This window comes from Heterocephalus glaber, unplaced genomic scaffold, assembly GCF_053883595.1.
Source record: "Heterocephalus glaber isolate CG9 unplaced genomic scaffold, H.glaber_assembly_v1.0 deba00000676, whole genome shotgun sequence".
In the NCBI taxonomy this organism is placed as follows: domain Eukaryota; kingdom Metazoa; phylum Chordata; class Mammalia; order Rodentia; family Bathyergidae; genus Heterocephalus; species Heterocephalus glaber.
The window spans coordinates 11,877,458-11,892,911 of NW_028258156.1; the positions used below are offsets into that span (position 1 = coordinate 11,877,458).

The 15,454-nt window shown below is 36.4% G+C and overlaps 1 protein-coding gene across 11 annotated transcripts in view; it reads right to left on the reverse strand.

Moving 5' to 3' along the window:
* LOC101705971 (histone deacetylase 9) overlaps nucleotides 1-15,454 on the reverse strand; it is a 715,280-nt gene that overhangs the window by 601,045 nt on the left and 98,781 nt on the right. For 3 of the 11 annotated variants that reach the window (XM_087206448.1, XM_087206440.1, XM_087206447.1), the window contains exon 1: nucleotides 4,682-4,703. The exons of 1 other annotated variant lie outside the window; for it this stretch is intronic. Coding sequence is in view for 1 of the 10 variants with exons in the window: in XM_087206437.1 (XP_087062563.1) it covers nucleotides 4,682-4,741 (60 nt within the window). In the remaining 9 variants the exon portion in view is untranslated. Of the gene's footprint in view, nucleotides 1-4,681; nucleotides 4,742-15,454 lie in introns of those variants that run through there. 7 more of the 11 variants (XM_087206439.1, XM_087206446.1, XM_087206438.1 and 4 more) reach the window with 3 other exon arrangements.

Here is a 15,454-nt window from a genome sequence, read left to right on the forward strand (position 1 = left end):
GTTTCCCTGATTATAAAACACAGATTGTTTTCCACAATTTCAAGCAAGTTTTCAGAAGGATACGGTTTTCTTGGCACAAGAATTTATCATTGGCCTATGACTGGTTTCAAACATTGCTCAAAGTTTTAACTATTAAAGAATTACTAGTCAAAAAATAACATCACAGACAGTTCTACATTTGTGTCTATGTGTGTACTAGACCGTATCAAGTCCCAACAGTATTACAATGAATGCTTGAACTTTTTCCATAAAAAAGAAATTCATAAAAGAGTATGTGGTTTAAATTTCCCTGTGAATATTAATCCCAAAATAAAAGCTTTTAGTAAAAAATAAATCAAATATAGAATTATTTACAGATTGTCAAAAATAATCATACCATGCATATGTTTAGCTTGAAAACTTTCTAACAAGTATTTCACATTAAAGAAAACTGCAGAACTTAATTGGGAAATTTAAAAAGATGACACAGACAATGGTTCTGAGTCAGAAGATTACACAATAAAAAGAAATCAACTGTTTTCACATTTTGTAGACATAATAAATAGCAATTAAAATTGCAAGAGAACTTTCATTACACCTAGAAAATACATTACAGAAAAAAAAACAGATGAAAAGACATGATTTCTTCTGTGCTATCACAGTTCTTTGTTCACCTCTCCTTTATGCTTTTTTACATTGTATAATTACACTTTTACATGTCTGTTTTTCCAGAAAGACCCTGATTATCAGCCATAGGGAAACTGTTAATTTTAATTTCTACATCCACACATTTTCTGTCACATAGTAGATGCCCAAAGATTGGGGGTGTGGATCTACTACATTTTAAAACATATAATAGAGCATTAATAATTTAAATAATGTAGTTTTGATATCTAATTTGAACTACATTGATAAATAAGAGTGGAATCCACTAAAATATCCTATTATATGTAAGAATGCAATGATACGATAGAAAATTCAAAACGACTGAGGAGAGACAGAAGGAAAGCTGGTTCATAAACTATATGTGATGTCATAAAGAATATTGACATAACTGGTTGGTAATCTGGGAGAAAAAATGAATCGAATCTATCCCCCTTAAATTTCTATAAGTATATATGTATATACATGCGTGTATACACATATAAAATATATTAAATTTAACCATATATACAAACTGTAGCTCATAAAATTAGCATAAAGTAGAATGGTATTTTCTGGCAAAATGACAACTTTCTAAACCTCGAGGCAATAAAGAAACAAAAAAAATGTAAATTTTGTTGGTGGCTTAACCTTTTAATACTAAGAAAAATAAGAGCCATGGTAAAAAGAAAAACATACTGCAGAAATGTTTATCAAATAAAAGAGATAAAAAGTTGATTTCTAAATCATCTGACAGTAAAACATGAAAACCAAAAGAAAAATAACTCAATAACATGGACATGCACTAGAGGAACTAAATTATTAACCATGAATTAAATTTTTTTAAATATTCCAACATTTTATTTATCAAAGCAATGCACATTGAAACAACACTGAAATACCACTTTACATTTATTGAATAAATATTAAAAAATTATAAAAAAGAATATCCAACACTGTCCAGGTTTTTGAGAAAGTTAAACTGATAAATCTATGTTTTTGCCACCTTAGGCCACAAACTTTAAGCCAAGAAAATAAATCAGAGGGAGGGAAGGAGGGAGAGAAATAGGTATATTCAAAGATGTTTGTGGTGATGTTAGTATAATAGCAAACATTAACAATCTACAACTGTAACTTCAAAGTGATGATTAAGTAAACTATAGATTGCTTAACAATCACACCTGAAGGGTTACAGTGTCACAAAATCACTAATGTGTACAATGTACATAAAGGACAACGAAGGTCTAAACTGAGTATGTGCTGAGACTGGAGGGAAACAAGCAGCAATTGTATGCTGCCACCTCAGCTCTTGGCTGTCACACTGTTTACTGTATAATCAAATGTTGAGGAAAGTTGCATTATTATTACATAAATTACAAGTAGTTATTAAAAGTTAGAGATTACGGAAGGGTCACAGATGAGGCCAAAACTAAACACAAAACTAATCCTTTTAAGAGACATTAGCAGGGCCGGGGATTTAGCTCGGTGGTTTTGCCACCTGCTGCGCAAGCACAAGGACCAGAGTTCAATCCCCGGTACACACACACACACACAAAAAAAGACATTAGCATTTCTGGGATATGGTACTTGCTGTGACATTTAAATTGAAAAAAGGCAAAGAATAAATGAAAAAATTACTACAGTAAATATATGAAGGAACAAGCAAAAATTCCTACCAAAAAACTCTTCTCATTGGAGATAAAGAAATAAAAGTGCTTTTATGCTGGAAACCAGTAAACTAGGACTAGGGGTGTGGCTCAGTGGTAGCCCTTGCCTGTCATGCACATGACCCTGAGTTTGCGTCCCTAGCGCCACAAAAACAAAACAAAATAAAAACCTAACAAATAAATTAACTGATCCATCAAAGAAGCTGGAAAATAGGGAAAATATATATATATATATATATATATTCCTTATCCCTACATCTTTTTTCACTTTTCCCTACTGTTATGGCTTGTATCTAGATGTTCCCCCAAAGCTTCACGCAGTCATAGGGCTTTTTGGAAGTGGCTGGATCTAAGGCCTGTGATGTAGGGATTAAGGTGCCCCAACCTGGGTGTGGATGGATTTTAAGGGACAGAAAGAAGGTCTGCTGCAGCTGTTGCTTCCGCTTCTGCCTCGCTGCTTTGCTGCTTTTGCCTGCCCTGCTTTGCCGTGGACTGCTTCTCCTCTGCAATGCCTCCTACCATGCCACCCTGCCTTACAGCCAGCCGATTATGGACTGAATCCTCTACAAACTGTGAGCTAAATAAACCTTTCCTCCCTTAACTTGTGAGTATCCACTAGTTTGTCTCAGCAACAAGAAATGTAACTAAGACACCTACCAATCATCCCTCTTTGTTCTTCTACTCAGTAGTTTCTAACCAGGAAGAGCAAGAAGGTTAAATCAGCTTTTTAAAAATCAAGTTAAATTCACTATTTGAACACAAGCTTTAATATTAGGGTGGATAAAGAACATCAATGCATAAGGTTGGAGAAAAAGCTGGTGACTCCCATATCTGCATAACGTCATCTACACAATACAGTGCTCCTTCTACTGTTGCATTTATGAAATGGAACCAAAATGAGAAAATTTGTTTTGCCATGATCGCAGGTGTTCACACAACTCTGGGATCAGCCACTGTGTTGAGACACATCTGGTGTGCCAGAAACAAACTAGAAAGTGGTGTGTGGGAGGCAAGAAAATTAAAAGTTGTCAAACATATTTCTTTAGGCATTCAACATAATCTGTTATTTTAATTATTTTCCTGGCATTTATGTAGCCAAGTTAATTATTATACAAACTAAAGTAAAACTTTTAGGTTCCCCAAAAACTTTTCCTTCAATATTGCTTCCACAATGAAACTGGCCTTCTCATGTACACCAAATACACACAAACGCATACCCAATATAATATGGAATTTTCTAGTTGGGGTATTATGTCCCTGGGAAATAGATTATCTTACATTTCTCCAAAATACCCAACAATGCATGTTTACTGAGATCTGTCAATAACTGGAAGACCACTTCCTGAACATTTCTCTTCTAACCTGAGCAACTGTGAACACCACCAAAGTAAGGGTAGTGTCAAAATCAATGCCGATAATGAAAATGATATATAAAATTTTGCAGTGGAAAACAAATTGCCTGAAACCCCCAAATTATTCCACAAGACTACCAAAGAGCCTCGATTATTTATTAAAATTAAATTACACAAAGCTAAGACTCAATCTTTTGACGCACTGTTCACCTTCAGAAATATAAGCCAATGGGCTTGGGACTGTTGTTCATGAGGCCTCAGGTTCCATTCCCAGCACCACAATCAATCAATCAACAAAACAATACAAAACTAACTAAATAAAAATACAAGCCAGGAACACCTCAGAAAAGATTTTTTAAGCCTGGTTTTCTTACATAATAGTGTTCTGAGAACAAGAACTGAAGATACAGAGGAACCTAGGTCTATCACACAATTAGGAATGCAATGACTTTTTAACAGTTAATATTCATAAAACACATATCCTATCCCAAAGAATGCCCTAAACTGCTTTGCGTGTATTAATTCATTAAGCCCTCACAAAAACATTTGAGGTAGATACTTAAATCAACACACCTACTGCACAGATGAGCAAGTAGAAACAGAGATAAGAAACCAGTGTTAGAACTGAGTTCCAATCCAGGCTCAGGGCCCCAAAGAGCCCTGGTCACCACAGTGCCCCTACTGCCTGGACATGGCCTCCTATGTGCAGGAACTATTTCTGTGCTATTTTCTTTGTGTCATCTCTCAGTTTCCACTGTGACAGAAGCAGACATGCCCACTAAACAAAAACACTATGGTAATTCCAGAGAAGTCGGTTCATTCACTTTGCAGAAACAATTCATCGGAAATATGATGATTTCAATTCCAAAAGCAGTATCAGAGCATCTTAAAACTTTGTTCTATTAGCTGGCAGTTCAGTATCTTTTTATCTAAGTGGACTTTAACCTGCTAAGAGGAAACAATGTCTAGCAGGCATAAGAACCTTGAAGGAAAAGATGCGAGTATCTAGAACATTAGAATTTTAAATCACTTTTAACTTACCTCTGAATTCAGTTCCAGTGTCTGCACACAGGTGCAACATGCTCCACCAGGCAGAAAATCCTAAGGAAAAAAATCCCTTAATAGGACAGCAACTGTTAAATATTCTCTGGGCTGTCATAGGTAAATATTTTGAAGGAAGTTATAAAGAAGGGAAAGAAACAAAATAATTTCTTTAAAAAAAAAAACCCTGTGGAAACTTATGAAACTAGTAGAAACCTACTTACCTACGTGGTCAACAAGAACTTCAGAGTTCTGTGATAGAATATTTTCTTAATTCAAAGTCACAGATAAACCAAAACCAGAAGAAGCTCACTGGAATCTTCCTATAGATATCTGGGAAGATATTTACTAATATCTAATGGTGAACACTGGCAGAAGTCTAGAGCTCAAACAAACCCTGTAAACAGAGATGTAAAATTCTCCTCCAGTTTTCTCTTTAAAATGTCAGAAGAAGAATGGTTAGGAGAGAGCAGAGCAGTTATTCATTTTCCATTCCTGAGACACATTCTGAACACATTTTCAAAGTGCCATTTCTCATTACCAGCTCCCTAATTCTCATTTGTTTTCCTCAGTAGTAAATAATCAGCTGCCTGGGCTGCTTTCACTACCTTTGGTTTTTTGACTCTATTCAGGAGAAAAATAGGAAAATAACTCATCGTGCAGGGCAAAGAAATGTAAATGACATTGGTTTCAGAATGCCAGTGCAAACAGAAATGATACAGCAAGAAAAAGGAGGACAAGTACCAGGAGGTGAGCTCCTGAGGGAGCCTGCTTCCTAGGCATGGGGCCAGGGCTGCTTTACCTGGCCTGAGTCTGGAAGAGGCCCTGGGTGAAACCACTGACTCCTGGGTCTCCAGGGCTGCTGCTCTGAAAGCCCTCTCTGGGGCCACCCTGCACATAGATGGTCATTGGATCTGGTTCCACACTGCTCTCTCCCAGACAGCAAATTCAACTGGAAGTTAGAGGAGGAACAGGAAGCCAGCTTCAGCCTTGGGTCCACGATGTGTTCTATAATTCAACATTATTATTACACAGATGTTATGTTAATCCCTCTCTGTTTCCTTCTTCCATATCCTAGTGGCACAGAACAAGAAGATAATGAAGTAATATATAACACTCTGAGATCCCAACCAAATATAAACCAAATGTTGGGCTGGTTTCTCAAACTAATATGAAGTAGAGAAAGCTAAACTCTAAAGGTAAACTTCCCAGAGATACAAAATTTAAGGATGCTCTGTGTTGTGGGGTAGGCATCAGATGCAGCCCAGCAGGGCCATCACTTGTTGGAAGAACTAAGAAACCGGGCTTGGCTCCCCTCATGTGTAAATGTTGGGACTGCTCCAAACTATTGCTTGGGACCACCAATATTCTATGATGTTACAAGTAAAATTAGTGTAGATAGCACCCTTAAAGTGAAAAATGAAAACCACATCAGTACCATATCACAAGACTGAAGTCATCAAAGAGCCAGATCCATCTCACTTTAAGAAACAGCTGTTAATTTGTAGTAGCTTCCAAAATTGCTAAGGAGTCCATCCATTGTATCCTATTTTAATCCCTTATATAAATATATTATATATAATATACAAATATTTAAGGGATTAAAATAGGACACAATCTCTGTGAAAAGGTCAAATGCAAGAATGATAAACGCTGGCCTTTTTCTATGAAGTTTTAACACACTTATGTCCTTAGAACTATCGTTAATCGCACTGAACCCCCACTGCCCACTGGTTTTAACCCACTACCAAAACCCAGCAAAGTCCCATATTAGCTGGCAAAGAATTACAGCTTTTAGGGTTTATTTGGAATTCAATGTGCTCCTATAGGTAGATTGGGCCAAACTCCACAGAAAATGCCAAGAAACATTTGATCTAGGCCAAAAAGTGTTGCAAAATTCCACCAACACAGAACCCACAAGTCAACATGGAGCTTTCACTGGAAGGTACAGCTGAGTGCAGTTTTCCAGCTATTCAGCCAAAACTCATGGATTATTGGAAAAAAAAAAAAACTTCTCAGATCTAAAATGGCTCCAAGTGGAGGTTTGTGGGAGAGAGGAATTATACCCTGAAATTCATTGCTCACAATCCATGGTTTCAGTTGCTTATCCAATTAGATCAGAGGATTTTAATTCTTCCTGGAAATTCTTTACAAATTACAGGTAACTGCACTCTGAGCAGAACTAAAACTTCTGTGTATTTTTAAACAAGTCAATTGTTTCAATGAGATAAGTACATTATTTCCACCAGACAGATAATTGTTTTCTTGCTCAATTGCATTACATTTGTGTATCCAGGTATAAAATGTTACAAATGGAAAATTACGGAGAAGCAAAGCAGTCATTAGTGTGACTTACAAACAGAGCACAGTTGTCACAAAAGTTTTAATAAAACTTTCTCATGTCTGTGAATATGTAGATCTTATTATTAATATTTTTTACTTTCTTATGAATCTGATAGCAAAGCAAAGAGTAAAAGCAGATCGTCATATCTATGCAACTATACACAAAACCAACTGAATTAAGAGGTCATTGGATCACTGTGAGTGGCTAAATGTCTTACACATAAACATACACAAAAATAAATCCAAGAGTACACTACTCTACTTCATAATGTGCGAGTGTGTGAAATGTGGAAAATAAAAATAAATACTTTTAAAGTATCTCTATTGAAAATAAGTAACATTTCTAGATAGTACTTTATAGCTAAAGAAATTATATCAGAAAAGTACCTATCTGATTACTGATGTGACATTGTCTAGTCCCTGAGAGAATTTTTAGCTGTTAAGTGTTCTAAATTAAGGAGCTACAAAGAAAATAAAAGTGACACTAAATGACAAAAAGCAACATCAGCACTTTGGTACTTCAAGGCAAATTATTTTCAGATGGAAATCTTACATCATAGGTGCTCAATGAACAAGATTAGCTAGAAAGAGTACACACCAAAAAGTAAGACAGTTATTATTAGAAAATGGATACCTAACCCACAATGCATCCTGGGTTATGCAAAAAGCTCTATTAGATTGTTTTAAACATTGATTTTAGTGTTAATAGTTCAATGCCTTTTAATTAAACTTTATGGCATCCATTCCCCAATTGTTCAACAGTTTCTGTGTCAAACACATTATAGCAAGTCCCCAACTTAGTAACACCGGAGTGGAGAACTCTCACAGATAGGACTAGAATTTGCATTAGCAATATTCATAGATGGAACAAATTGTGTAAGTAGCTCATATGCCTCCTGGACATTGTCACAGTTGTGCTGCTCTGTGCTTACTGTACAGTGCCATGGTGTACAGTAGTACAGTACACTCAGGGACTTACTGTATTTGTGTGTGTCTGTGTTTTATGCTTTATATTGTTTGCTTGTGTCAAAAGTGTGTAAGACTAACTTTGTCGGACTGACAAATGAATCCAGCTTTTGAACATCCTCCGGGAACAGAACTCATTTGTTAGCTGGGCACTTAACTCTACATCAACATATATGTTGTCCATTTCAAAAATAGGCACAGAGGAAGTATTTTTTCCATGCTGTTTTTGGAAATTCACCATATTTCAAATTGTACAATTAGTCCATTGTTAAATTGCTACAATACAAACATCATACATTAACCAAATACCAAAACTGATACCATATATATCCTAGAGGAATATGCTATTCAGAAGAGAAAGTACTCTTGCACAAATTAAAGACGGATGCTGTGGGACTATGCAATACAAACACAAATCTCGAAATGCATGAGGAGGTGGGACAGAATTTGGGATGAATTATGTTCAACACATAGGATCAGCTGAATCAAGGGTTCCTTTTTCAGTTTTGATAATACACTGATTCTATGAAAAGATTCTAAAGTTGAAAGATCTGTACTAGAATAAAATTTTCATAGGAATCAAAATTTCTGTATAATGGTGAAACTTGAAGAAAAATGCTACTTATGTGTGTTTTTTTCTTCTTCACAGCTGTATTAATTTAAAGCTATAAAAAGTGGGGTTTGATACTTTAATATTTTGGGAAGAAAGTCTTTTGCCTAAAGATGCTTTTCAACAATATGAAAGCTTTGATTTATGTATTTGACAACAATATCTTGATTGATACTAAGTTAATAAAAACTTCAAGAGACGGTAAAGAAGATGACTTTCTATATAATTTGATTTGCTGAAGGCTACTTTTGCAGCTTTGAACAATTTTTGGTAGATACTGACTGTAAATATTTTTCTGCAGAATTTTGGAGCTATAGAAATCCTAAAAAGATTTTAATCAAATCTCTCTTTTTTGGAAAAGTAAACCAAAGTTTTAGGAATTAAAATATCAAAGCTGCCAGGCTTGATGGTGTAATCCCAGCACTGGGGAGGCTAAGGCAGGAAAATCATGTGAGTTTCAGGCCAGCCTGGGCTACACAGTGAACTCAAGGCCAGCCTGGACTACGTAGTGAGACTCTGTCTCAAAAAAACAAAACTAAGCAACAACAACAAAAAGCAAACCTCAGTCTACTTAAATGAAAAGTTAGAACACAAAATCTTAATTCCTGCACCAATTTTCCTTTTTAAAAAGGCTTTAATAAAGTGAAAAATAAATGAAACAATAATATCTAGAGATCTTGCGTATTTTAAACAGAATATTTTAAGCTGAGGAAACAGGAATGAATATATCTAAGGCCTCACATTCTACGGCAGGAGCCTGACAAACGAATGAATGTCAAAAGAAAACTGTCAACAAATCTTTTCCTTTATACGCTGGCTCATCTTTCTCCTAGGGACTCCTATGGGATTTTCCCACCTACAAAATCTCAACTGGATCTCTGTCTTCGGTTGGCCCTCTCACTCCTCTGTAGACTGTTCTGTCCTATAACTTCTGTTCATCTGATTTTAGATGATTCCAAGATGCCATACCCAGCCTAACCACAAAACTCTAGCCTCTTACTACAGGTGCTTAAGACAATTTCACCTGAAGCTCCAGTATCACTTAAGAGTCAACAGAAGCAAAACCAAACATGTTCTCCCTCAAAACCACCTGTCCTTTTTAGCTTTGGCCTTTCTATTACTACAGTTACTTTTCTCCAAGCCCTCAGCTTCAAATTTTAAATAATCCTTAATTCTGTCATCACTTCCAGTGGCTCCTATACCTAAGCAGACTCTATAATGTATGTGTATCCATCTCTAGAGAAAAAGAACCAATAGGAGATATACACTGAGAGACAAAGACAGAAGCAGAAGGAGAGAGAGGGGGAAGGAGAGAGGGAGAGAGGGAGAGAGGGGGAGGGGAGAGGGAGAGAGAGGGAGGGAGGGAGAGGGAGGGAGGGAGAGGGAGGGAGAGAGAGAGAGAGATTGACTCAGCAGCAGACTGTTGTAGAATCAGAAAATGTAGATGCCCCAGCTCAGAGGTCATTAAGCAAAAGAATTCTCTCTTGGGTGGGAGAGGAGAGGTGGAGAGGTGGGAAGTTAGGCTTTTATTCTACTCAAATTTTCAACTAACTGGGTGGGGCCTACTCACACTATGGGAGGCAATCTGCTTTGCTCAATCTGCTAATTCAAACGTTAATCTTACCTCAAAACATCATAACAGAAACACCCAAAGTAATGTCGGACAAAATATGTACATTTTGTCCCAGTCAGGTTGACACAAAAAAATTAACCATCACTCTTTGGTTTTATTTTTCAAAAGTTTCCCACCCTTTTCTCCCTTTTCATTAACCAGTTTCTCATTTGAGTTCTTATAAACCCGTACTGGTTTTCAGCTAAAGGAAATAAAGTAGACATCCTCACCCCTTCTCCGCCATTTCACTTCAGACATCACTGGGTATGCTGTGCCCCAGGTTGTTTTTACTGTATCATTCCTATACTGTTCCTTACTTCACAGTGGCACCTGACTCTGAATAGCTCCAATTCCTTTTCTTATACATCGCTCTACATAGTCCAGCTCCTCTTTGCCTACTTCCACTATTTGCCCACTTCAGAACTTTCATTGTAAGTAGCCAAAAGTTTAATGATCTCCTTTCCCCATTATACAACTAGGCAACAGCCTCACGATCTTCTTCACCTGCTCTTCAGGGTACTCCCCTGCTCTGGAAAACACTATGCTCTCTGTCTCTCCCAGCTGCATCTACCTGCCAAAGTGTGTCTGAAGTTCACCTTCTCTCTGAGGTATTGTTAATTATCCAAACCATTCAACTCTCCAATTTTTCTAATACTCACGTTCATATAAACTGAACAAAACCACTGTTGCTCTACACTAGACTGTCTTTCTATTACATATCCCTCTTTCCCTGGTCTCCAATTCTAGTCCATAGCCTCCAAACATACACCTTGTGTTTACGTTGGGATGAAAAGCTCTGAGACTGTGATGTGCCAAGCACTATGCGACACAATGGATTACAAAGAGGTAACTTTCCTCAGGAATCTACAACAGGATGAATAAATATCCAAATCATTTTGGAGCAATGTACTGTATACTATAATGTAGGTACATATAAAGCTGTAAGGAAATAAAGAAAACATAACAGGAAAAAGTAAATTATATGAGTACAGCAATGAGTCAGGGGATCAATTTAGCAGAAGAAAAGAAAGAAAAGGGCATTTCAACATTGAGAATAACCAGCACAAGGGAGTAGAGACAGGGAGTGCCTAACAGGCATGTTTAAGGCATGATGAAACATTTACACACAATAGGAAACATATGGAATATAAAGAATCAGAGCCCAGGTATGCAACGGCTGAAGAACAAGAGAGTATTTCTAGTACAGGGGTCACTGGGTAGCAGGTACAGAAGCCTAGAAGGAGTAATGTGTGTGGCACTGAGAATGCTAAAGCCACAACTTCAGTGGAGCTGAGAATTCAGTATGGCTGGAGCACACAGCTAAGCTACTTCTAACCAGGGAATTTGGAAGTCCCTGAAATACAGATGAAATTTTCTTTAGCCCTTTATTCATGATCCTAAAGAACAAAGGATATTTCAGAACACATTTGTAGATAAATTCAAACTCATCTGGCAGCAAAAACTGGCCTACACAGACATGCAAGCATTCATTGTCACTATTTACCTCATTTAACACTAACATCTACGAATCTTACTGCAGAAGTATTAACTTTTTTATTATGGGAAGCCATCCCAGACCCCATGAAAGATGAGAGGTTAATAGAGGGTATATTATCCTTTTTAAAACCCAGCACATTTAAAAGTCACACCAATTTTTTTTAAAAATCTAATAAATTCTCAATTATAATACATACTTCAGCCCTATGGTTGTAAATAAAGCTCCATGGACTTTAGATTTTGAGTTCACAAAATCATACAGGTACACAGAAGTCTACTGTCCAAAAAGTTTGAGAGTCCATGAACGTCTATTTAGAATTGTTTTGTCGATGGAGGAAACATTTTCAGTGTCATATATTTTCTATTATAAACTACTTTCTATGACCTGTGGCAAAGTTTATTTTACTTAAGTAATACAATTTAAAAACAAAAAATAAACTGCTATTCACCAACTCCTAAATCAATCTTCCCCTACCCCTTTATAATGCCAGAAACAATACACACACACACACACACACACACACACACACACACACACGTAAAGCAACATTCTCTTTGCCTTCTATAACCTTAATAGATACTTTCCTGGGATTGTCTATTCAAATAGAAAATTAATTCCCATGCACAGCTGGAAATGCCACATTGTCAAGCAAGGAAAATATCAAACACCTCCAGATTAAATAAAAAGTGGAGGAACTAAAAAGATCCCAAGAACCTGCTCAGTAAGATAGTCATGTGAGGACAGCTGTTCACTTATTTATTTAATGTTGGAATATATCTTTTAAAGCAAAATAGCAGTGACTATGTCAGCTTGGAGCTAGAGAAATAACTAGGGAATTCTGTTACACAGAAAGTGTTTCCAGAGTTGTGTGGAAGGAAAGTTTCCATTCCCCTTGACAGAGATAAGGCCTCAGGCCTACCAAACACAGGCTGTGCTACCAGCTTCATGACTTCTAATCACTGGGTCAATTTGAGAGAAGTCCTGGAGATGGATAGTGGTAACGGCTATACAACAATGTGAATGTACTTCATGCCACTAAAATACATACTTGAAAGGAAGTAAAATGGTAAAATTTAATCACAATTAGAAGTTAATTTCCAAGATGGTGTTGGGACACACTGTAATCCCGGCACTCTAGGAGGCTGAGGCAGGGAGATTATGAGTTTTAGCAAAGCCTGGGCAATTTAGTGACTTAAACCTTTTAACAGAAAAATAAAAGGGAGGGTGGGAAATGTAGCTCGTGTCAAGATCCTAGGTTCTATCTTCAGGAATACCAAAAAAATAGTTAATTTTTATAACATACTTAATAGTCTTATAGATCAATAAAATAGTACAATCTGGAAGAAAAATGAGTAAAGAACACAAACCAAAATTCAAAATAGAGGAAAACTGAAAGAAATTCATCTGAAGGGAAAAAATCCATTAAAGATGTGGGGAAATGTTCAAAACACTAACAATCAAGAATACAAATAAAAATGACTATAAAATATTACATTTAATCTTCCCAAATAGTAAAGATGAAAAATACTGACCATTTAAAAATGTTTAAAGCAGCTTTTCTGGCCCCACTGACAGATCAGGCTCCGTCTACACATCTCCTTGGGCACAGACCTAGGGGACATCATCCCCTGTATGAAGCCACCAAACAGAAGCGGGCTCAAGGTGCCATCGGAGACTGTGCCCCACTGTTATTACTGCCACAAGCAAAGAGTCACATGGCCACTACCCAACTAATAAGCAAACTAAAAGCAGAATAATACACTTTGCACAAACAAAAAAGAGCAACAGAAAACAGAACCCCACCTTCAAGAACTGCCACACAGAAAGACAAACAAGAAGCAGTATCGATGTGAGAAGACAAAGCCCCACGTGGCATTCACACAGTGGCCTCTTGGTCCTGCTGCCTTGATTCTCAGGTTGTCAGAAAAAAACAAAAACAAACAAACAAAAAAATTAAAATAGTTCACCATGCAGCACTGACACTGTATAAATAGCAACAGGAAAATGTTGAGTAAAAATCAATGTGTTATGAATGCAAAGAAACAGAAAAATATCAAAGGTGAACTTTGTAGGTGATCACTGCAGACTTCCTTATGAATGAAAGGTTGAGTTCAAGATATTAAGAACATTTCTCTGCATAAAGCTTAGCTGAGTTCCAGAGAGGCATACTGTGCTGTAAAGAATTCAGATACACTTTATCTTTGACCAACAAAATACCCTGTACTTCAACAAATCTCTTGTTTTTTACCACAAGCAAAGTGAGGAATCAATATGATTATCCAGATAATTCATTCCCCTGAAACGAGGAAGTAAGTGGCTGGTAAAATATCCATGACAACGTAGGAGTTCAATATTTGTTTAACTAAACTGAAACAAATGAAAGAAGCTAATAAAGATTACCAGTATTGATGAAAGCTTTTAGATTACTGTTTAAACTTTCTACCTGACTCTACCTACAAAAACTAATTGACCTCTTTTATACAAAGTGCTATAAATATTCTGTTCTTCTCACCTTGTTATTACCATTATCACCTATCCACACACCATGGTACTCAAAGACTTCAAGATTCATTTCCCAGAATTAGCATCTTTGAACCAATTCCTGGTCACAAAAATGCAGAAATGTTAAAGCATGAGGGGAAAATTATAGAGGGTGCATAGATGACAAAACAAAGATTCTAACAAGAGACAGACCTGATGATAGATAAGCCACTTCAAAGAGAAACATGGAAATAAACTGACAATCAGCTTTCTTTAGTTCCCCTATCTGTAAAATGGGAGAAGGACTCAGTCACCAGCTTCAGCTCTTTCAAATACTGTTCACACTGAAAAATAAACTTTCTGTTAAACATAGTATATGTATCCATACAGAGAGACAGGCTTATTTATAAAAACTCAAACATCAGCTTCCTAAATTAACAACCTTACAGAGTGTATACACTTTAGTATGTTGTATTATAATCTATTCTATTCCACTGCTTAATAACAACCTACTAAATTGATTTTATGGCCACTAATATTTCATAACATGCAACTCAGAAAATACTGGACTGGATGATTTCTTTCCACTTCATTAAAGAAATCATGATTTTACTGAAAGGCAATCTAAAAATATCCACCACTCCCAAATACTACTTCCTCAGAGACCTTTCCAAAGCTGATTCCTGAGTGAAATGACAGGAATGACAGATCTGCTTTCCCTTCCTCCGCACAGTAAATACCCACAATGTTTTCCTCTCAATAAGCTTTAAATGTTATCTACCCAGGGTGCATACTGAACTTGACAACAGAAGTGTGCACTAAGAGTACTGCAATAAAAAGTTAAACATCTAACAAAGGACTTTACTTATCCATAACAGAGTACATTTGTATTTTTATAAACCATCAGGCAAAAGCTAAGTAAAAGTTAGAATGACATTATACACGAGCAACAAGTGACATATATCTAGATTTTAATTAAATAAAAAATATTTCAAAGAAGTTGTATTCTCCCTTCCTAGAAATTTTTCCCTGAGAAAAAATATTCTAATTTTCTAAAATAGCATCTGTTGTCACTCTTGTAGATTTTCTTAACCTACGCCTTCTAGCATGGTACCCTCCTCATCTCCAGAAGTAGCAGGAATCTCTGGTGGAAAATGCACTGGTTTTGGAGTCAATAAATACTTTCCAATCACAACTGGGCTTTTATTTTGTTTTGTTTTGTTTTCATCACATAGCTAGTGAAAGCCCTTGTTTATTGCTTTC